General features: G+C 37.4%; 1 protein-coding gene across 2 annotated transcripts in view; it reads left to right on the top strand.

Moving 5' to 3' along the window:
* The window catches only part of MEGF9 (multiple EGF like domains 9), a 99,854-nt gene that overhangs the window by 55,961 nt on the left and 21,034 nt on the right, over positions 1–22,859 (top strand). For both annotated transcript variants that reach the window (XM_036915497.2, XM_036915496.2), the window contains exon 3: positions 9,572–9,711. In XM_036915497.2, coding sequence (XP_036771392.1) covers positions 9,572–9,711 — 140 coding nt within the window. The remainder of the gene's footprint in view (positions 1–9,571; positions 9,712–22,859) is intronic.

The raw sequence follows: 22,859 nt of genomic DNA, 5'->3' as shown, positions 1-22,859 counted from the left end.
TAGCTTAAGTGATGTAAGCTGGGAGAAGGTCTATTAGGGGAGTACTGTTGAAGCAAAATATATACACAGTTATAAGAAATACTGTTCTTTCAACATACCTGTGTTTTTGAAAAATTTTATATGAAAAATGTGGGTCGGGGGAAGCTATAGTATTAAGACAACTTGCTATTGGTTCACGGGTAGACAAATAGGTAAGGACAAAACAAAAGGCCCTGAAACAATGCATGTGAAGAAAGACATATGGCAGAGGAGGTACTAAAGCTTAGGGAAAAGCAGAGGACTTTTAATGAATAGTACTGGAGTTTGGTTAACTGTAAGGAAGAAAATGAGATTGGACCTCTAACATATTCAAAAATAAAGTTTGGGTGGATTAAAGACCTAAATGTGAAAGGCAAAACTTAAAGCTTTTAGGAAAACATCTTAATGGCCTTGAGGTGGGAGAGGATTTTTTCAGTAATGTTAATGTGATAGTAATACTCATATTGTTTTTACTATGTGTCAGATTCTCTACCTGCTTAACATATCAACTAAGTTAATCTTTACAGCAAATCTGTGTGAGAGATACTATCATTTTCTCTATTTTACAAGTTAAGAAACTGAGATACAAAGAGTTTAAGTAATTTACTTAAGGGCATATGGCTAGTAAGTGATAAAGCCAGGATTTGAATTCAGGTAGTTTAGCTCCAGAGTTCCTATCTTAACTACTTCATTAAACTATAAAACTTACAAAAAGAGTATGAAGACAAGCCACAAATTGAGAGATGATAATTGTAGCACATTAAACTGACAAAGGATTGCTTTTCCAGGGATATGTAAAGAACATCTACAAATTAATGTCAGAAATACTTTGAGGAAAAAATTGTGGAACTGTATGGTGACGGATGGTAACTAGACTTATTGTGATTCTTTTTGCAATGTATGTAAGTATAGAATCATTATATTGTACACCTGAAACTAAAATAATGGTGCATGTCAATTATACTTAAATAAAAAATATGCTTGGGCAGATTCTTCATAGAAGAGGAAACTCAGATGGCCAATAAATGTGAAAACATGTTCTAGCTCATTAATAATCAGGAGAATGCAATTAAAAACCACAATGAGATACCACTTTAAGTTTCCAGTTTGACAAAAATTTTAAAGCTGATGATATCTAGTGTTGGTGAGAAAACAGAGCAATGAGACCATTATTCCACTGCTAATGGGAGTATAAATTGATATTGCCACTTTGGAAAGCAGTTAGGCATTGCTTAGTAAAGCTGATCACATGGACACCCTGTTACCTAGCAGTTCCATTCCTTGGTATATACACTGGAGAAAAGCATGCTCATGTGCACCAGAAGACATATACAAGAAAGTACACAGAAGCATTATCAATAATACCAAGTGAAAACAATCCAAATGTCTAGAAGAATGAATAAATAAATAGGGTTATATTCATTTGATGAGATATAATACAGCAGTGAAAAATGAATGACTACAGCTATACAAATTTACACTGATGAATCTCAAAAACATAATACTACAAAAAAACATACATCAAATGTATGATTGATGAATACATCATAATTTTTATTAATATAAAGTTGAAGATCAGGCAAAATTACATGATATATTATTTAGTATAACATACAGAGATGGTAAAACTCTTACCAAAGAGCTAAAGAGTGATTAAAACTTAGTTTCATCTGAAACAAGAGAAGGAAGTACAATTAAAGAGGGCCACACAAGGAGCTTCAAATGTCTTTCTAGTGGGAATCAAAGTGTTGAGTTTGTTATTTTAATTCTATTATCTTTAAATTTCTGAATGAATGAATATATTTCACAATTTAAAAATGAAGATTAAAAAAGCTTTTAATCAGTTATATCAGTAAAGCTGTTGGGGGGAAAATGTTTTGCAAGGAAACTGGCTAGAATGGGAGCATTTGCAAATAGATACAGGTAGGAAACTAGAGCTCCCACGTCTTAGAATTGTATTGAGACAGATCAAAAGCAATGTCTCATTTCTTCGGCAATTATTTTAAAATCCCATTCATCAAAGGAAATATTTAAATGACTGACAATTGAGCCAAGAGAAGATTAACAAAAAAAGCAGCTTCTATGTGGTACATATACACAATGAAATATTATTCAGCCATAAGAAGAAAACAAATCCTACCATTTGCAACAACATGGATGGAGCTAGAGGGTATTATGCTCAGTGAAATAAGCCAGGAGGAGAAAGGCAAGTACCAAATGATTTCACTCATATGTGGAGTATAAGAACAAAGAAAAACTGAAGGAACAAAACAGCAGCAGAATCACAGAACCCAAGAATGGACTAATAGTTACCAAAGGGAAAGGGACTGGGGAGGATGGGTGGGAAGGGAGGGATAAGGGCGGGGAAAAAGAAAGGGGGCCTTATGATTAGCATGTATAATGTGGGGAGGGGAATGGGGAGGGCTGTACAACACAGAGAAGACAAGTAGTGATTATACAGCATCTTATTACACTAATGGACAGTGACTGTAATGGGGATTGTGGGGGGGACTTGGTGAAGAGGGGAGCCTAGTAAACATAATGTTCTGCAGGTAATTGTAGATTAATGATAACAACAAAAAGCAGCTTCTAAGAGTGTGGCAGATTTATTAAGTAAATCTTTCTGTCTTGCTTTCATTAAATGCCTAGAGGTAATGTATAATATGAGAGAGAAAAAAGCCATAGTATCATTAGGCAGAAGACCTAGATTCTAGTTCTGACTACCCTCTGGCTGTGACCTTGAAAACTGAGTCAGTTTAAGTTGCTGAGTCTCCACTGATTGGGGGTGTTGAGTATTAGTATTTTGTCATCTATCAACCTAATATTTGGAAAGTACTTAAATAAGTAATATTTTTACCTTATTTTCACAACCTTTTGAAACAGGGATGATTATTAATTTTCAAATGTGAAAACTTAACTTGCCCAATAATCAAACAGCTAGAAAGTGACATAGCTGAGACTTATCAATATTATAGAATCATTGTAAAGACTAAATTAAGTAATGCATATATAAATATTGTGCTATGCACTTCATTTACAACCCCACAGTAAGAACTCAATAAATGTTAATATTGCCTCCTGATGACTCCACCCCCTACAGGGTTCAGAACTCAAAAGCTTAGGACTTGAGTTAAGGGACTTGTTCCTCAGCACTGTCAATGGCAACATTTTGAGTTAAACAGGTTTTTGTTGCTTATCTGGAAACTAAGCCACCACTGATGCTGTCATTTCTGTGAGAAAATGAGTTCTAAATTCTAGGCACTATAAGTTAATTTTTAGAACACAGCATGTACACAAATCAAATACTAATGATTACCCTTTCATTAGGCAAACCTTTTATAATGGTTATAAAAAGAATACAAATGTTCACGTATTTGAGAAGCATCTTCTTTTCAAGATAATGATACTGGAACTTCTGCTTTTACTCTCTTCAAAATGACTTTCAAAATGCAGAATTCTCTCCCAAATAATGGAGTAATTGTGTGGGTTTGAGGATTCTTATGGTTGTATTTATTCCATTTAAAAAAAAAGTAAAGGAAGAAAGAAGTAACTTTCCTAGTTGAATTAGTCTCCCCAAGTGTGGCTTTGGAAATATGACACTTTTTATTCTTTTGCCATTAAGTTTTACTTCTGCCTTTCCAAATAAATGTTTAAATTTGATTTTTATAAGATCAGCTATCAGAAAATATTTTTGCACTTAGGCAATACTCTTTTAATATTAAGAATTTCTGTCTGAATATGGATTTCTTCTAAACATATTTTAGACTACTTGCCCTCAAAAATACTAGGAATGTTTAGTATAATAGCCCAATGTTTCCAGCAATAAAGCTATCTTTTTATTTCCTCCAGAAAAGGAACTTTGCTCACTGCATAATGGTCTTTTCCAGGATTTTAGAAGATAAAAGAACACTAAATGCAGATGGTCTTTTGCCAAAATGTCCAATTATTGAGTTTCTTTCATAACAAAAAGGAGAAAGTACTTTTTTTTACTATGACCTAAACATGAAATTAAGAATCCCTAATAACTTTTCATTTTGTTTGTTTTCCCATGTAAAAGCTTTTTCTAGCTAGAAAAACTTACTTTTCCTAGCTGGTTTTTAATATTTTTTAAATATATTGAGAGTTTAAAAATCAGCTATTTTCTGTTAATTTCAGACTCTATTTTAACTAGTAGTTTCATCTCTTCCTAAACTAAATTGGTTTTAGTTATTAAAAATAGAAGAAGAAGAAGAAAATTGATACACTTAAGTAACTATTTTTTCTGTTTCTTGTTCTTTCCATCTCAGACTACTAACATGCAAACTGTCTGAAGAAGAAGGAGGAAAAACAAGGCTTCTGAATCACCACAAACAACATAACTTCCCCTTTTAGAACTGTATCTTTTTATTCATTCTGTGACTGCTTGAATTAAAATTGATAACATGATGTCTAAAAGTATGCCACCATACATAATTTATACCTTAAAAATCTTAGGAAGAAAACAGACAAGGTTTTTGGTAACACCAAACATGCCGAGACATTTGACAGCTTAGAAAAAAATCAATTAGCTAGTTGGTACAAAAGCATGTCACATCTCGTTGGCTTTGGTCCCACCTAATGTAGGATTTTGAAGATCCCTTTCCTTCTCAATTTAAAAATTTTCTTTCCAAAACCATTTCTACCATGTGTTCATGGTGTGCTCTTTTTCTAGCCACATTTTTGCTCCAACCAGTAATTACCCCATAAATTCTTGCCATTTTTCTAGGTTTGTTAACAGAATTTTAAAAGCAAATAGCTTAGTCTTGTCTGTTTTTACCTACTGGAGATTCTAATCTATGTTCTTTACAATTCTCAGAAAAATTCTAGATCTAGGAGTGTTGTCACCATCTTCATAATTGCTTCATTTTTGAGTACTGATTAGTGTCAGGCACTGTGCTAAGTACCCACATATGCAATCTTTAATTCTCATAGTCATTCTACAAAGTTCGGTATAATTGTATTCATTTTATACATGAGAATACTGAGTCTAAGATAGAGTAAGTACTTGGTACTGGCTAGTTACTAACAGAGCTGTACTATGAACCAAGCTCTCTGTCTCTTTAGGCTATGAATTTTCCAGAGACCGATACCTCCCTGTGTTCTGCCCTTCCCACCCTAATCAATGTGATTATAAAATAATGGAAATTCTGAAAATTCTCTACCCACTCATCTTAGATAGAACAGAACCTTAAAATGGACAGTTTGGTTAGTACTTGTATGACATAAATATGTACCATATCTTGAGATGATACATCACTGAATTTCCTTTTCAAAAATTAATAACTTTATTATAAATTAATATCAGAAAATATCTGTTTGCATTTTAAGAGACAATATTTTAAGTGTTCAAACTCTGTAATAGTTGTTCACTCCTATGAGTGTTATAAATTCTATAACTAAGCACTTTACACCATAAGAAAATTGGAGAATTCTATTTGGGATAATTTAGAAAATACATAGTATCTGTGTATTTACACTTAATCCAGCTTAGTTCCACAATGCTATACTTCCTTTATAAATAATTCTATATTCTTATTTCTGATATAATTCTCCATACTACATTAGTACTTCCTAGCAACTAGCTCATGTTTATAAAAAGTGACATCAGATGAACAAATTCTATCTTACACTCTTTTGTTATTTAATCTCGGTAGTATAGGTTTCTGACTTATATTAAAAAAAATCCAGTTCTTGCCCTTATTTTCCATATATGAAGCTGTGAGTCTTTGGTTCTTTCATTTCAAACCTATGGATAAGCATAAGTGGTCTGTTAACAGGCCTTTTTTTCCCCCTTGCATTTATATCATTGATCTTTGCTTCAAAAAGCATTCAACAGTCTTTAACAGAGGGAGACCATAAAAGGGGGTGTTATAAAGGCTTTATTCTGTAAAAGAAGTCACACAGGGAAAGCTTTATATTTGCTGAGTGATTTAAATCTTATACATGCAGAAATTGGCCATGGGCCATGAGTAACATGATGGAAAAGCAATATTAATGCAGCCTCGCCACCAAACTTCCCCACTCCATTCTAAGAAAGCACCTCCTTTCCTGTTGTTTTAAGATCTAGTTAGGAAAGAGTGAAACATGGTATCTAGACCAGTCAACAACTGCTTTATCAGGGTTCATAAAGCTATTCATATATATTTTTTTAAATTAGCAACTAAGGATCATATTTTCTGGGGGTAAAGATGTCTGCTTAAATCTATCTTTTGAGTGCCCAGAGTAGAATTATGAAGGGGAAGTCCATTTATAGGAATAACAACTACTTTGAGAATACTGACCATCTTATGGTTATGAGATTTTATTGAGTCATTAGGTATTCCAAGATAATAGTACCATTTTTTTGTAGGTAGTAGATTGGGCATGTGCTGTTAATTAAAAATAACTGCTTATTCTTCTTTATACCAAATAACCTAATGTCTGTAGAGAAATGAGGAACAAGCATATTTTGATTAACATTTTAAAAGCTTTGGAAATTGGCTAACAAATTGTTGTTAGCCGTTCTTTGAGAGGTACATTATATCCTTTATAGTTTTCTGACAATATAGTGAGCCCTAAATCGACTGGTTCCTTCATGTGGAGTCGCAAGCTAATGCTGAACTTCACATTTGACGAACACAGATTTATTTGCTAGATCTTTAAATATCTTGGGATATTCTTGTGTAAGACTGTGTATATGTACGTGTGTGGGTTTTTTCCTTCTGTTTTCTTTTTTGCAAAGTTACTTAAGAGATGTGCTTGGTTATGTACATTTCTGTTGCATTTTAAAAATCAGTGCTCATCTTCTATACTATGATCAGTACAAATTATTTAACTAAGCTTTAAGCATCAAAATATTTGGCCTTTTATCTCTGATAACCTTGGACTTTGTTAGGCTGCAGTTTTTCTTCAAGTAGTAAGAACTCTCATTTTCTTGTTAAGGAAGACCTGAAATTTGCTGGCAGTGAGAGAAGAGACCGGGGTTTATTCTGGGCAAGTTAGAAATAGCTCACTGGAGTCAGAACCTAAAGAAATGATGAACAGTGGTGCTTGGAATCTACTACATGAAGCTTGATACCCTGTAGATATCACATAATTTGGCAGGCAAAGTTTCTTGTAGAAATGTAGAGTCAAACTTAGGAAGGGCACATAGCATGGTGTAGAAGGAAAAGTCTGGCTGTGTATAAATAAACCTGACTTACTAGGTGTGGACAATAACTTTAACATCTCTGAATTTCTCAATAATAAAGCGAGGATTATGAACTCTACCTACTAGGGTTATTTTGAGGGTTGGAGATATTGACACAGGTCTTCAATAAATGATGGCTCATTGTTTTTATCATCATCATCATCATCATCACTCCTTTCAGATGCCTCTGTTTTATATTTTTTGTCAAGTTATTTGTTAGTCAAGAAATTGCATAACCCAATACACTAGACAGCTTTTAATATAGGAATATATGGTATGTGACTTCTTAGCATACAAGGGTTTGAGATATGTAAAGTATATATTATTTACATAAGCCTGTCTTTCTTTCCCTTCTGGGATGGTTGTGTTTGAATAAAACCCTAAAATATTCCATGTACAACAGTTTTCCTACTTTTCTATTCCTTTTTGGCATAACCTGGGATAGTGCAGAGACCCATAAGTGGGGAGAGAGAAGTAAATTTCAATTCTAGCTGCTCAAAATAGTTTATTAGGGATAGAAGGCAAAAGCTTCATTACTTATTCCAGGGGATGCTGGCAAACAGAGAGGCAAATCTCAAACAATAATAATAACAACAATAACAATCCTTAGGTTGTGTACTACAAGTAGAATATACATGGTTGAAAATTGCTTTACTTCCAATCTGCGAAGCTCAACCCAGAATTCCAGTAACTCTCAAATTTAGAACTTCTGTTTTTGTTACAGAAATAGGAATATGGGATATTATAGAAATAGTAGGGGATTACTTTAACTGATATGTGTAAGAGCTGTGTAAGTATTAACAATTTTAACTTGGGCTCCTGAACTAAAATGATAACCCCATGGGGGCTTATTTTTAGGAGCTGAGTCTCTTTTAAAAAATTACACTGAAAGCAGTTCTATTTTAAGTTTTCTCCCATACAATATAACTGGTGCCATAATCTACTCAGGTAAAGTCTTAAAATGTGAGTGAGAATGAGCATATAAAGAAGGATCACACTTTTGGAAAAAAGGGAAAATATCTGAGCTGTTCTTAGAACCCTAGTAATCAGTATAGCCTCTCATCTTTCTTTTTCCCTCCTAGTGCTTACCTCTAAAATTCAGTTTTATGCATTTATTGAGCATTTATTTATCAGGCATATAGTAAGTGCCTACAACAAACCAGGTACCATACTAGACTCTGAGGAGACCAGAATGGCTAAGATGTAGTCCCTGTACTCAGGAAACTTCCTGAGTAAGGTGTGTGAAATGAAAATAGTACACTATCCCTAGGCTTGTGCTAGGTCTTGAGGATAAAAATTTAAAAAGGCCTGCATGATACAGCCTTTGCCTCAGGTCCTTAACAGTCTTACTAGAGAAACAAGACTTAACGTATATGCAAGAATATAGGACAGATCATAATTAAGATTAAAATGTATGGCATAGAAAATGTGAAGTCAGGAAGCCAAAAGATCTCTGCAGACCAGTCAGGGGAAAGTTTCATAGAAAAAGATAAGCCTGAAAGCAGGAAAATTTTTGAGAGGTGAAAAGGAGGGATAATTGTAGAAGAAAACAATACCAAGAGATATTTTGAAAGAAAATTTGACAAATTGATGATATGTTGAATATGAGTGAGTTGTCATACAAGCTTGGGGTAGAGATAGAGGAGTTGAAAATCACAAGAAAGTTTTGAGTTTCATTGATTGGAGAGAGATGATATTGTTGATGTAATGGACACTGAAAGAAAATAGGTTAATAAGAGATGGATTACTAAATAAAATATTCTTCTTTATATTTTTATTCTTTTTGGGTTGGCAGTCTAGAATTTTTATATGGACTTAATCTGGAAAGCAATAGGGGTCCCCATTATAGTCATGTTTACTTAATTATGAATCCAGTTTAACTACCAGAAATATGATTTTAATACAGTTTGGATCTAAAGCAGAAAATTACATCAAGTTTCATTAGGATCGTGGTCTTCATATTCTTCAACCAGAAGCTAGGTTGGGTGAAGGCTCTTCTCTAGATTGGGAGGGGTGATGGAACTGTGGAATGATCCGAATGAGATGTAGCATTGGTACCAGTTCTATGCCCGGTGCTTAGCAAAGATTTCTAAGCATGGGGGACTTATATTCTCTATGGCTCCTTTATCATTTATTTTAAACTACCCAAGTGCAGAGGATTACATTGTCACAAATAGTTAATATTAGTACCATGTTACTTGAATTATACAGCCATGAAGTTGGCTTCCAGTTCAAAATAAAAATCACAGTACTTGTAATAACAAAAATCTAGTTGAAAGTATTTCTTCATTAAGATCACCTGTGATGGGATGTTAGGCAAGAAACCTTTCAAACTGATTTATTCATTGTATTTGCTTCCATTTGCAGTTCCGGAATGTGCCAGTGCAAAGTGGGTGTCACCGGCTCTACATGTGATCGATGCCAAGACGGGTATTATGACTTTAATAAGAGTGGCTGCTTGCCCTGCAGATGCCACAATCGGTCTGCCAGTTGTGATGCCCTCACAGGTACATACATGCCTTAAGCTTGTTATGTAATTAGCCTATTGTTCTTTTCATTTCCAAGTCCTTCGTTTATAGGCTCATTCTTCCTAAATAGTATGTAAGGGGCTTTCTATCCTAAGTAGGATGCAATAGCAAGCCATAACAAGCCAAATGCCTAGTATAGCAACTTGAAAATAAAATACGTACATTTCAAAAGTCATATTGATTGGAGAGCTATGGAAGCAAGGAAGCTAAAATTCCAGAAAGGGTAGAACTCTTCCTGAGTAAGCTGATGATCAGCAGCCATTTTCTTTCCAGGGAACATGTGCTGATTCTGGGCACCGACTAAGGAGCAGACTTGGCCCAAGCAAAGGAATTCTTCTTAGTAAAGAGATACAAGAAGAACTTTTGGCAATTGTTTGGGGCTTGCATGAGGAATCATAAACTCAAGGAGCCTTAAACACAAGGCCAATGTTCCCAGAGGACATTAGCTGACCCTGCAGGAGATGGGAGGCTGGTTCAAAAGGTATAAAGAAGTCTCTGTCTTGTGGTGTTTGGGAGTCAAAATCTCTTTAGGAACAGAGGGCCTGTTACAGCATATGACCATCTCTCCCAAGACATTGCTAGATCTGAAGGTGCATGGAGTGGAACCTTGGCTCAAACCACTACAGGGCAGTTCTGGGTCTGTTGCAGTCTTTCAGAGCTGTGGAGACTTATGCCTGCTATATGCCCAATCTAAAGTTTTAGAGGGCCATGACCAAGGAAAAGTGTTGAACCCAAGGTGAAATGACTCATACTAAAATTGCAGTCCATCCTCAACCCATCTCAATTTCTAATTGGATTGAGGTGATCCTCTCATATGTCTTAACAGAGGTAAGGGGGAGTCATCTGTGGTTCTTTTTATACTGTATCTGGCATGCAGTAAAAATACTACACAATGCTGAGATTGGAAAGTGTAAACAATAATAAAGAGAAAAAGTAAACAATGGAAGCAGACCCACAGATGATCCAGATGTTAGAGTTAGCAAACAATGCCTTTGAGATAACTAAAATTAATATTTTAAGAAAATAGAGGAAAAACCAGTCAATCAGTAAAGAGGCAAAATTTCAACAGAATTGAATTTATAAAAATAATCAAAAGGACAATCTAGAACTAAAAAATACAACACTTGAAATTAATAACTCATTACATGGGTTTAGCAGCAGATTGCACAGTGAAAACGAGGTTAGTAGACTTGAATATAGCTCAGTTAAAAATATTCAAACTGAAGCCCGGAGAAAAAAAATGAAAGAACATAGCAACAAACACACATGAGATATAGCCGAAAGGTCTAAAATAAATGTTATTGTAAACCCAGAAAGAAAAGAGAAAGATATTGGGATAGAAGCAGTATTTGAAGAGATAACAGCCAATCGTTTTCCAAACTGATGAAAGACATCAACCTACAGATTCAGAAAGCTCAGCAAACTCAGCAGTATAAAACAAGCAAAACCACATCTAGGCAAATTATTAAAAAATAAAGACAAGGAGCTGTTCTGATCTCCAGTTTTCCTAAATGTTAGGATTAGAGATACTTCCTCAGAAATCTATTTTCCCCCAACAGAAAATGGAGCAAACTAGTATGATAAGTACAAGTGTTTTTATGATATCAGGGTAGCAGAATATTTGAAATTTATGAAAACTTTTTCTTCATTCTGATCCTCTTCTCTATGGTGAAGCAAATTGATATACATGAAATGGTGTTATTTTCTTTGTTATGTGTTCTGGTCCCTGCTTACTTGCGATTTCTCTCTTGTGCTATTCTTTTTCTTTACTGTCTATGGTCTTGTCCTTACTGACTTCTATTCTGAAAACAAGCTGTGTTCCCTTGTGCCAAGGTTCTCATATATGATTTTTCCTCTGCCTAGAATGGTCTTTCTAATACTCCTTTACCCCTACCCCCAGCCCCTGTGCTTTATCAAATCACAGTTTTCCTTCATGCCTTCAGGTGAAGGTAATTTCATTAGAAAGCAGTTCCTGATGCTCCAGTATAAATGATGATTCCCAATTATACACTCATATATACACTTGGGTTTTTCTTCAGAGCACTTATTCCAGTTTATAATTATATATTTATTTCTGATTATGAGTCATATATGGCTTACACACTACATTATAAGTTTCATGAGGGTAGCAGCAATATCAATTTTGTTCACCATTGTACATAATCTCTAGCATGGAGCTTGATACACAGTAAGTACTCACTAAAAGTTTGAGTATGTGAAAAAAATGAATGGAAAAACAATTAGAGGAAAGATGAATTTCAACCTGGGTAATGACAGGAATGCTGCATTACACCAAGTTGATTTAAATTTCTCACCAGGTCTTGTACAGGATCAGAAAGCAGTCTCCATTGCTGGCTTTCACTTCTACTTATCCTTGCAGCAGTGAGATAGCTGTCTTTAATGTTAAGCTAATCCCAGCTTGTTCTTGCTCTGGACATAATTTTTGGCAAAAAAAAATCCTTTCCATGGTTATAATTCCTAAAAGCAGCTAGTAATAAGAGAAATAAGTGTTTTCTGCATTTGGAAATATAATAAAAATCAACATGAAGGAGGGCAAATACTTGATTTAAAATTCCATGCTTAAAATAAATCAGTCTCTCCTTTTGTCTCCAATGAGATTTTTTTCAATAGTGCTGTGATTTGATTGCCCTCTGGTGGCCACTTCCTATGTGGATTTCACAGTCATTATTATAGTCCTTTTCTATACCTGTGTTTTAGATTGAAGTAAATCTTTAAAGTAACCTTTTTGTGATAAAAAATATTGGTAAAAACACTTTGGAAAATAGTTTGACAATGAGAATAAGAGTCTTAAAAATACTGACTTGATCCAATAATTCTGCTTCCAGGAATCTATTCTGAGGAAATAATTCTTAGTTCATAAAAAACTTCATGTTCAAAGAAACTCACCAAAGTGTTAGTTATGATACTAAAAAAATTAGACAACCCTATTTCTAAGAACAGGAAATGAAGCAGATTATGTTGCTAGTGAAATCGTGACTTTACCACGGGCAAGTTACTTCATCTGTTTTCTCATCTAGAAATTTGAGGTAATAACATAACTGCCTAATAGACTGTTGTGAAGATTAATGGAGTTATCTGTATAAAGCCTCTAACAAGTGTCTGACTCATGATAAGCAACCAATAAATGGTGACTATTATATTGCCATTAAATTGTTTTACACTGTGATATGTAACAACATGAGAGAAAAAAAGCACGGTAAAAAGGACATGAGCCTTGATGATTTAAAAAGCAAGCCCCAGTATGGGGGGGACTTGATAATATGGGTGAATGTAGTAACCACAATGTTTTTCATGTGAAACCTTCATAAGAGTGTGTATCAGAGAAGATTAAAGATGGTGGCATGACAGGTGAGAGTGAACTCCCAAAACCACATATAATACGAAGATATAGTTAATACAACTAATCCTAAAAGTGCAGCAGGAAAGAAGGCTGTGCCAGACTGCATACACCAGGAGAGAAGAGCAGACCTTATGAAACATGGTAACGTACCAAAGCCTTGATCTGGCAGGAACCAAGCCCTTCCCCCACCCAGCTCACCAGCGGAAGGAAGAGAAATGGAGCCGGGAGCAGGTGAAAACCTAGGACTGCTGAACAGTCAGCCCTGGAGATCTGCTTTGGGAACATGAACCTACATTGCACTGGTGCTCTGGAGATTAGTGGAGTTGCTAAGCTAAGACAGGCAGAATACTTGGAGAGACTGAGATTCCAGCCATTTGCGGAAAACAGATCCACATCTGACTATTCTGGGACAAGAGAAAGGTGGGCAGTCTGAGAGACTTCCTAACATTGAGAGGGCTGCTAAAGAGGCAAGGATTGCACAGTTTGCTGCTCAGGAGAAAGGATAGGTGGAAAAATTGTCCAAGCGCACTCTGCCCAGCAGGTTGGAAACTTTCAGGAGCTGAAGGTGTTCCATCCCCCTGGCTGACTACTCAGCTCTGAGACCCTCCACCGTGATACACAGCCTGCTGTGCCTTCCTCCTGGCCTTCTGGCACCGGCTCGCAAACGGGCAGTTCCTGCCCTGGCGACAGGCCAGACAGAGGGAGACCCTACCTAAGGCAGCTACAGATGCAAAGCACAGAGGCTTACACCTTTGTGCTCAGCCCACTGGTTCTGACAGTGGAGGCAGGCACAGCAGCTGGGAAGCAGGAAACATCTTTCCTCCCGCCAGGCACCAGTACCACTCCTCTGCAACTACCAACATCACTCCAGGGGCTGAGCAGCTCCAGAGAGTAAATCTTCTGGGCACTAGAGGGCGCCACATACATATATGAAATGTCAAAGGAACCTGGTTCAAACAAAAATCCCACAAACACCAGAAAAAGGGCCAGGTGAAACTGAACTCATCAATCTTCCTGAAAGAGAGTTCAAAATAAAAATCATAACCATGCTCATGGAGGTACAGAAAAATATTCAAGAACTCAGGGATGAATTTAGGATGGAGATCCAATCATTAAGGAATTCCATATCTGAAATGAAACATGCAATGGAGTCATTTAAAAGAAGATTAGATGTAGTAGAAGAGATGGTAAATGGAATAGAAATTAGAGAAGAGGAATACAAAGAAGCTGAGGCACATATAGAAAAAAGGATCTCTAGGAATGAAAGAATATTGAGAGAACTGTGTGACTAATCCAAACGGAACAATATTTGCATTATGGGGGTATCAGAAGAAGAAGAAGACAGAAAAAGGGATAGAAAGTGTCTTTGAGGAGGTAATTACTGAAAACTTCCCCAGTCTGGGGAAGGAGATAGTCTCTCAGGCCGTGGAGGTGTATAGATCTCCCAACATGAGAGATCCAAGGACGACAACATCAAGACATATAATAATTAAAATGGCAAAGATCAAGGATAAGGACAGACTATTAAAAACAGCCAGAGAGAGAAAAAAGATCACATACAAAGGAAAACCCAGCAGGCTGTCATCAGACTTCTCAGCAGAAACCTTACAGTCCAGAAGGGAGTGGCATGATATATTTAATGCAATGAAACAGAAGGGCCTCAAACCAAGAACATTCTACCCAGAAAGATTATCATTTCACTTTGAAGAAGAGATTAAACAATTTCCACATAAGCAAAGCTGAGAGAATTTACCTCCCGCAAACCACCTCTACAGTGTATATTGGAGGGACTGCTATAGATGGAAGTGTTCCTAAGGCTATATAGCTGTCACCAGGGGAAATAAAATCACAGTAAAGAAACTAGAAAAATTAATTACTAAGCAGATGCAAAATCAAATCAACTACCCCCAAAGTCAGTCAAGGGATAGAAAAAGAGTACAAAATATGATACCTAATATATAAAGAATGGAGGAGGAAGAAAAAGAAGGGGAAAAAAAGAGAGAACCTTTAGGTTGTGTTTGTAATAGCATACAAAGTGAGTTAAATTAGTCTGTTAGATAGTAAGGGAATTACCCTTGAACCTTTGGTAACCACAAATCTAAAGCCTGCAATGGCAATAAGTACATACCTATAGGTAATCATCCTAAATGTAAATGGTCTGAATACATCAAACAAAAGACATAGAGTCACTGAATGGATAAAAAAAAGACCTGTCTATATGCTGCCTATAAGAGACTCACTTCAAATCCAAAGACATACACAGACTAAAAATTAAGAGATGAAAAAAGATATTTCATGCAAATAATAGGGAGAAAAAAGCAGGAGTTGCAGTACTTGTATTAGACAAAATAGACTTCAAAACAAAGAAAGTAACATGAGACAAAGAAGGACATCACATAATAATAAAGGGGTCAGTCCAACAAGAGGATATACCCATTATAAATACCTATGCAGAGGGAGGGGCGGAAGATGGCAGCGTGAGTAGAGCAGCGGAAATCTCCTCCCAAAACAACATATATCTATGAAAATATAACAAAGACAACCCTTCCTAGAATAAAGACCAGAGGACACAGGACAATATCCAGACCACATCCGCACCTGAGAGAACCCAGCGCCTCGCGAAGCGGGTAAGATACAAGCCCCGGCCCCGCGGGAGCCGAGCGCCCCTCCCCCCAGCTCCCGGCGGGAGAAGAGCAGGCAGAGCGGGAGGGAGACGGAGCCCAGGGCTGCCGAACACCCAGCCCCAGCCATCCGGGCCAGAGTGCAGGGCCCTCGATACTGGGAAAACAGGGCAGCAAGAACAGTGAGCAGGCACTGGAGGCTGGGCGACAGAGGACATAAGAAAAGCGCGCGACCATTTTTTTTTTTTTTTGCTTTTTTGCTGCTTTATTTTGGCGAGCGCTTTTTGGAAGTCTTAAAGGGACAGGGACCCCAATACTAGGGAAACAGGGCAGAAAGACCGGTGAGCAGAGGCCTGAGGCTGGCACCGGAGAATAAAGAAAAACGAACGACCACCTTTTTTTTTTAATTAAAAATTTTTTTTTTTAATTAAAAAAATTTTTTTTCTTGTTTTTTTTTGTGGTCGTTGTTTGTTTTGGCGGGTGCTTTTTGGAAGTCTTAAAGGGGCAGGGCAGGTCACTTAATCCAGAGGTAGGGAATCCGGGATCTCTGGGCACCCTAACCCCTGGGCTGCAGGGAGCAGGGAGGCCCCTTACGGAGATAAATAGCCTCCCAGCAGCTCCTGCTCCAACGCGACTCCACCATTTTGGAGTAGCTGCCCGAGCCAGGCCACGCCCACATCAACAGCGGAGATTAACTCCATAGCAGCCGGGCAGGAAGCAGAAACCCTGTCTGCGCGCAGCTGCGCAGCACAAGCCACTAGAGGCCGCTCTTCTCCCAGGAGAGGAGGGCCACAAACCAACAAGAAAGGAAGTCCTTCCAGCCGTCACTCGTCCCAGCTCTGCAAACTATTCTTATCACCATGAAAAGGCAAAGCTACAGGCAGACAAAGATCACAGAGACAACACCAGAGAAGGAGACAGACCTAACCAGTCTTCCTGACAAAGAATTCAAAATAAGAATCATAAACATGCTGACAGAGATGCACAGAAATACGCAAGAAAAATGGGATGAAGTCCGGAAAGAGATCACAGATGCCAGAAAGGAGATCGCAGAAATGAAACAAACTCTGGAAGGGTTTATAAGCAGAATGGATAGAATGCAAGAGGCCATTGATGGAATTGAAATCAGAGAACAGGAACGCATAGAAGCTGACATAGAGAGAGACAAAAGGATCTCCAGGAATGAAACAATATTAAGAGAACTGTGTGACCAATCCAAAAGGAACAATATCCGTATTATAGGGGTCCCAGAAGAAGAAGAGAGAGGAAAAGAGATGGAAAGTATCTTAGAAGAAATAATTGCTGAAAACTTCCCCACACTGGGGGAGGAAGTAATCAAACAGACCACGGAAATACACAGAACCCCCAACAGAAAGGATCCAAGAAGGGCAACACCAAGACACATAATAATTAAAATGGCAAAGATCAAGGACAAGGAAAGAGTGTTAAAGGCAGCTAGAGAGAAAAAGGTCACCTATAAAGGGAAACCCATCAGGCTAACGTCAGATTTCTCAACCGAAACCCTACAGGCCAGAAGAGAATGGCATGATATATTTAATACAATGAAACAGAAGGGCCTTGAACCAAGGATACTGTATCCAGCACGACTATCATTCAAATATGAAGGTGGGATTAAACAATTCCCAGACAAACAAAAGCTGAGGGAATTTGCTTTCCACAAACCACCTCTACAGAACATCTTACATGGACTGCTCTAGATGGGAGCACTCCTAGAAAGAGCACAGCACAAAACACCCAACATATGAAGAATCGAGGAGGAGGAACAAGAAGGGAGAGAAGAAAAGAATCTCCAGACAGTGTATATAACAGCTCAATAAGCGAGCTAAGTTAGGCAGTAAGATACTAAAGAGGCTAACCTTGAACGTTTGGTAACCACGAATTTAAAGCCTGCAATGGCAATAAGTACATATCTTTCAATAGTCACCCTAAATGTTAATGGGTTGAATGCACCAATCAAAAGACACAGAGTAACAGAATGGATAAAAAAGCAAGACCCATCTATATGCTGCTTACAAGAAACTCACCTCAAACCGAAAGACATGTACAGACTAAAAGTCAAGGGATGGAAAAACATATTTCAAGCAAACAACAGTGAGAAGAAAGCAGGGGTTGCAGTACTAATATCAGACAAAATAGACTTCAAAACAAAGAAAGTAACAAGAGATAAAGAAGGACACTACATAATGATAAAGGGCTCAGTCAAACAAGAGGATATAACCATTCTAAATATATATGCACCCAACACAGGAGCACCAGCATATGTGAAACAAATACTAACAGAACTAAAGGGGGATATAGACTGCAATGCATTCATTCTAGGAGACTTCAACACACCACTCACCCCAAAGGATAGATCCACTGGGCAGAAAATAAGTAAGGACACGGAAGCACTGAACAACACAGTAGAGCAGATGGACCTAATAGACATCTATAGAACTCTACATCCAAAAGCAGCGGGATATACATACTTCTCAAGTGCACATGGAACATTCTCCAGAATAGACCACATACTAGGCCACAAAAAGAGCCTCAGAAAATTCCAAAAGATTGAAATCCTACCAACCAACTTTTCAGACCACAAAGACATAAAACTAGAAATAAACTGTACAAAGAAAGCAAAGAGTCTCACAAACACATGGAGGCTTAACAACACGCTCCTAAATAATCAATGGATCAATGACCAAATCAAAATGGAGATCCAGCAATATATGGAAACAAATGACAACAACAACACTAAGCCCCAACTTCTGTGGGACACAGCAAAAGCAGTCTTAAGAGGAAAGTATATAGCAATCCAAGCATATTTAAAAAAGGAAGAGCAATCCCAAATGAATGGTCTAATGTCACAATTATCGAAATTGGAAAAAGAAGAACAGATGAGGCCTAAGGTCAGCAGAAGGAGGGACATAATAAAGATCAGAGAAGAAATAAATAAAATTGAGAAGAATAAAACAATAGCAAAAATCAATGAAACCAAGAGCTGGTTCTTCGAGAAAATAAACAAAATAGATAAGCCTCTAGCCAGACTTATTAAGAAGAAAAGAGAGTCAACACAAATCAACAGTATCAGAAACGAGAAAGGAAAAATCACGACGGACCCCACGGAAATGCAAAGAATTATTGGAGAATACTATGAAAACCTATATGCTAACAAGCTGGGAAACCTAGGAGAAATGGACAACTTCCTAGAAAAATATAACCTTCCAAGATTGACCCAGGAAGAAACAGAAAATCTAAACAGACCAATTACCAGCAACGAAATTGAAGAGGTAATCAAAAAACTACCAAAGAACAAAACCCCCGGGCCAGATGGATTTACCTCAGAATTTTATCAGACATACAGGGAAGACATAATACCCATTCTCTTTAAAGTTTTCCAAAAAATAGAGGAGGAGGGGATACTCCCAAACTCATTCTATGAAGCTAACATCACCCTAATACGAAAACCAGGCAAAGACCCCACCAAAAAAGAAAACTACAGACCAATATCCCTGATGAACGTAGATGCAAAAATACTCAACAAAATATTAGCAAACCGAATTCAAAAATACATCAAAAGGATCATACACCATGACCAAGTGGGATTCATCCCAGGGATGCAAGGATGGTACAACATTCGAAAGTCCATCAACATCATCCACCACATCAACAAAAAGAAAGACAAAAACCACATGATCATCTCCATAGATGCTGAAAAAGCATTTGACAAAGTTCAACATCCATTCATGTTAAAAACTCTCAGCAAAATGGGAATAGAGGGCAAGTACCTCAACATAATAAAGGCCATCTATGATAAACCCACATCCAACATTATATTGAACAGCGAGAAGCTGAAAGCATTTCCTCTGAGATCGGGAACTAGACAGGGATGCCCACTCTCTCCACTGTTATTTAACATAGTACTGGAGGTCCTAGCCACGGCAATCAGACAAAATAAAGAAATACAAGGAATCCAGATTGGTAAAGAAGAAGTTAAACTGTCACTATTTGCAGATGACATGATACTGTACATAAAAAACCCTAAAGACTCCACCCCAAAACTACTAGAACTGATATCGGAATACAGCAAAGTTGCAGGATACAAAATCAACACACAGAAATCTGTGGCTTTCCTATATACTAACAATGAACCAACAGAAAGAGAAATCAGGAAAACAACTCCATTCACAATTGCATCAAAAAAAATAAAATACCTAGGAATAAACCTAACCAAAGAAGTGAAAGACTTATACTCTGAAAACTACAAGTCACTCTTAAGAGAAATTAAAGGGGACACTAACAGATGGAAACTCATCCCATGCTCGTGGCTAGGAAGAATTAATATCGTCAAAATGGCCATCCTGCCCAAAGCAATATACAGATTTGATGCAATCCCTACGAAACTACCAGCAACATTCTTCAATGAACTGGAACAAATAATTCAAAAATTCATATGGAAATACCAAAGACCCCGAATAGCCAAAGCAATCCTGAGAAAGAAGAATAAAGTAGGGGGGATCTCACTCCCCAACTTCAAGCTCTACTATAAAGCCATAGTAATCAAGACAATTTGGTACTGGCACAAGAGCAGAGCCACAGACCAATGGAACAGACTAGAGAATCCAGACATTAACCGAGACATATATGGTCAATTAATATTTGATAAAGGAGCCATGGACATACAATGGCGAAATGACAGTCTCTTCAACAGGTGGTGCTGGCAAAACTGGACAGCTACATGTAGGAGAATGAAACTGGACCATTGTCTAACCCCATATACAAAAGTAAACTCAAAATGGATCAAAGACCTGAATGTAAGCCATGAAACCATTAAACTCTTGGAAGAAAACATAGGCGAAAACCTCTTAGACATAAACATGAGTGACCTCTTCTTGAACATATCTCCCCGGGCAAGGAAAACAACAGCAAAAATGAGTAAGTGGGACTATATTAAGCTGAAAAGCTTCTGTACAGCAAAAGACACCATCAATAGAACAAGAAGGATCCCTACAGTATGGGAGAATATATTTGAAAATGACACATCCGATAAAGGCTTGACGTCCAGAATATATAAAGAGCTCTCACGCCTCAACAAACAAAAAACAAATAACCCAATTAAAAAATGGGCAGAGGAACTGAACAGACAGTTCTCCAAAAAAGAAATACAGATGGCCAACAGACACATGAAAAGATGCTCCACATCGCTAATTATCAGAGAAATGCAAATTAAAACTACAATGAGGTATCACCTCACACCAGTAAGGATGGCTGCCATCCAAAAGACAAACAACAACAAATGTTGGCGAGGCTGTGGAGAAAGGGGAACCCTCCTACACTGCTGGTGGGAATGTAAGTTAGTTCAACCATTGTGGAAAGCAGTATGGAGGTACATCAAAATGCTCAAAACAGACTTACCATTTGACCCAGGAATTCCACTCCTAGGAATTTACCCTAAGAACGCAGCAATCAAGTTTGAGAAAGACAGATGCACCCCTATGTTTATTGCAGCACTATTTACAATAGCCAAGAATTGGAAGCAACCTAAATGTCCATCAATAGATGAATGGATAAAGAAGGTGTGGTACATATACACAATGGAATACTACTCAGCCATAAGAAAAGGGCAAATCCAATCATTTGCAGCAACATGGATGGAGCTGGAGGGTATTATGCTCAGTGAAACAAGCCAAGTGGAGAAAGAGAAATACCAAATGATTTCTCTTATCTGTGGAATATAAGAACAAAGGAAAAACTGAAGGAACAAAACAGCAGCAGAATCACAGAACTCAAGAATGGACTAACAGGTACCAAAGGGAAAGGGACTGGGGAGGATGGGTGGGTAGGGAGGGATAAGGGGGGGAGAAGTAGGGGGGTATTAAGATTAGCATGCATGGGGGGGTAGGAGAAAAGGGAGGGCTGTACAACACAGAGAAGGCAAGTAGTGATTCTACAACATTTTGCTATGCTGATGGACAGTGACTGTAAAGGGGTTTGTAGGGGAGACCTGGTATAGGGGAGAGCCTAGTAAACATAATATTCGTCATGTAAGTGTAGATTAGTGATAGCAAAAAAAAAAAAAAAAAAAAAAAAAAAGGGCAGTTCCTGTGTGGTAACCTCCAACGTGTTCTACACAAGGGTATAAAGGGCATATAAAAATGTAGGCAAAGGGTCTGTTTGTGTTTATACAGAGGATCAAAGCCTAATTGGGCTACCCCGAAAATGAACTAAGATACGATATGAAAAAGAACTTCCAACATCTGCACTCTCTGGAAGACTCATGCCAGAAGATGATCATCAAAAAACCCCAACAAAGATCCACGCACTGCTACAGCTGTAGATGCACTCATCCCACCAGTTCCTGGACTTGCCATGGGAATGAGGAAGGAGATATCTAAGCTGGCCTGTGCATACAGTAAAACAACAAAATTGGACTGGATCTATACTGTTGGAACTCAACCAAGAATTTGGAGAAGTGCAAATTGTAGCGCTCCAAAAATCTTACAAGTACAAACTATTTATTGTTAAAAGAACATATGGCATGTGAACAGTCCCCAGGAATGGGTTGTTTTAATTTGTCTGATTTCTCTCAGACTGTTCAAGTTCAGTTGGACAATATCCACCATATCATAGATAAGTTTTCACAAATGCCTAAGGTGCCTAACTGGTTTTCTTGGTTTCACTGCAGATGGCTGGTAATTACAGATATGCTTTGGTTATGTAACTATACTCCTATTATGTTAATGTGTGTGTGCAATTTAAGTAGTAGCTTAAAACCTATACATGCTGAAGTTACTCTACAAGAAGATATATCACTGCTACAGCTGTAGATGCACTCATCCCACCAGCTCCTGGACTTGCCATGGGAATGAAGGAGATATCTAAGCTGGCCTGTGCATACAGTAAAACAACAAATTTGACTGGATCTATACTGTTGGAACTCAACCAAGAATTAGGAGAAGTGCAAATTGTAGTGCTCCAAAATCTTACAACTACAGACTATTTACTGTTAAAAGAACATATGGGATGTGAACAGTGCCCAGGAATGGGTTGTTTTAATTTGTCTGATTTTTCTCAAACTATTCAAATTCAGTTAGATAATAACCATCATATCATTGATAAGTTTTCACAAATGCCTAGGGTGCCTA

Source organism: Manis pentadactyla, chromosome 3, assembly GCF_030020395.1.
Source record: "Manis pentadactyla isolate mManPen7 chromosome 3, mManPen7.hap1, whole genome shotgun sequence".
NCBI classification, from domain to species: Eukaryota; Metazoa; Chordata; class Mammalia; order Pholidota; family Manidae; genus Manis; species Manis pentadactyla.
Note: the sequence above shows the minus strand (reverse complement) of the source record. Positions and strands in the feature narration are given on the sequence as shown.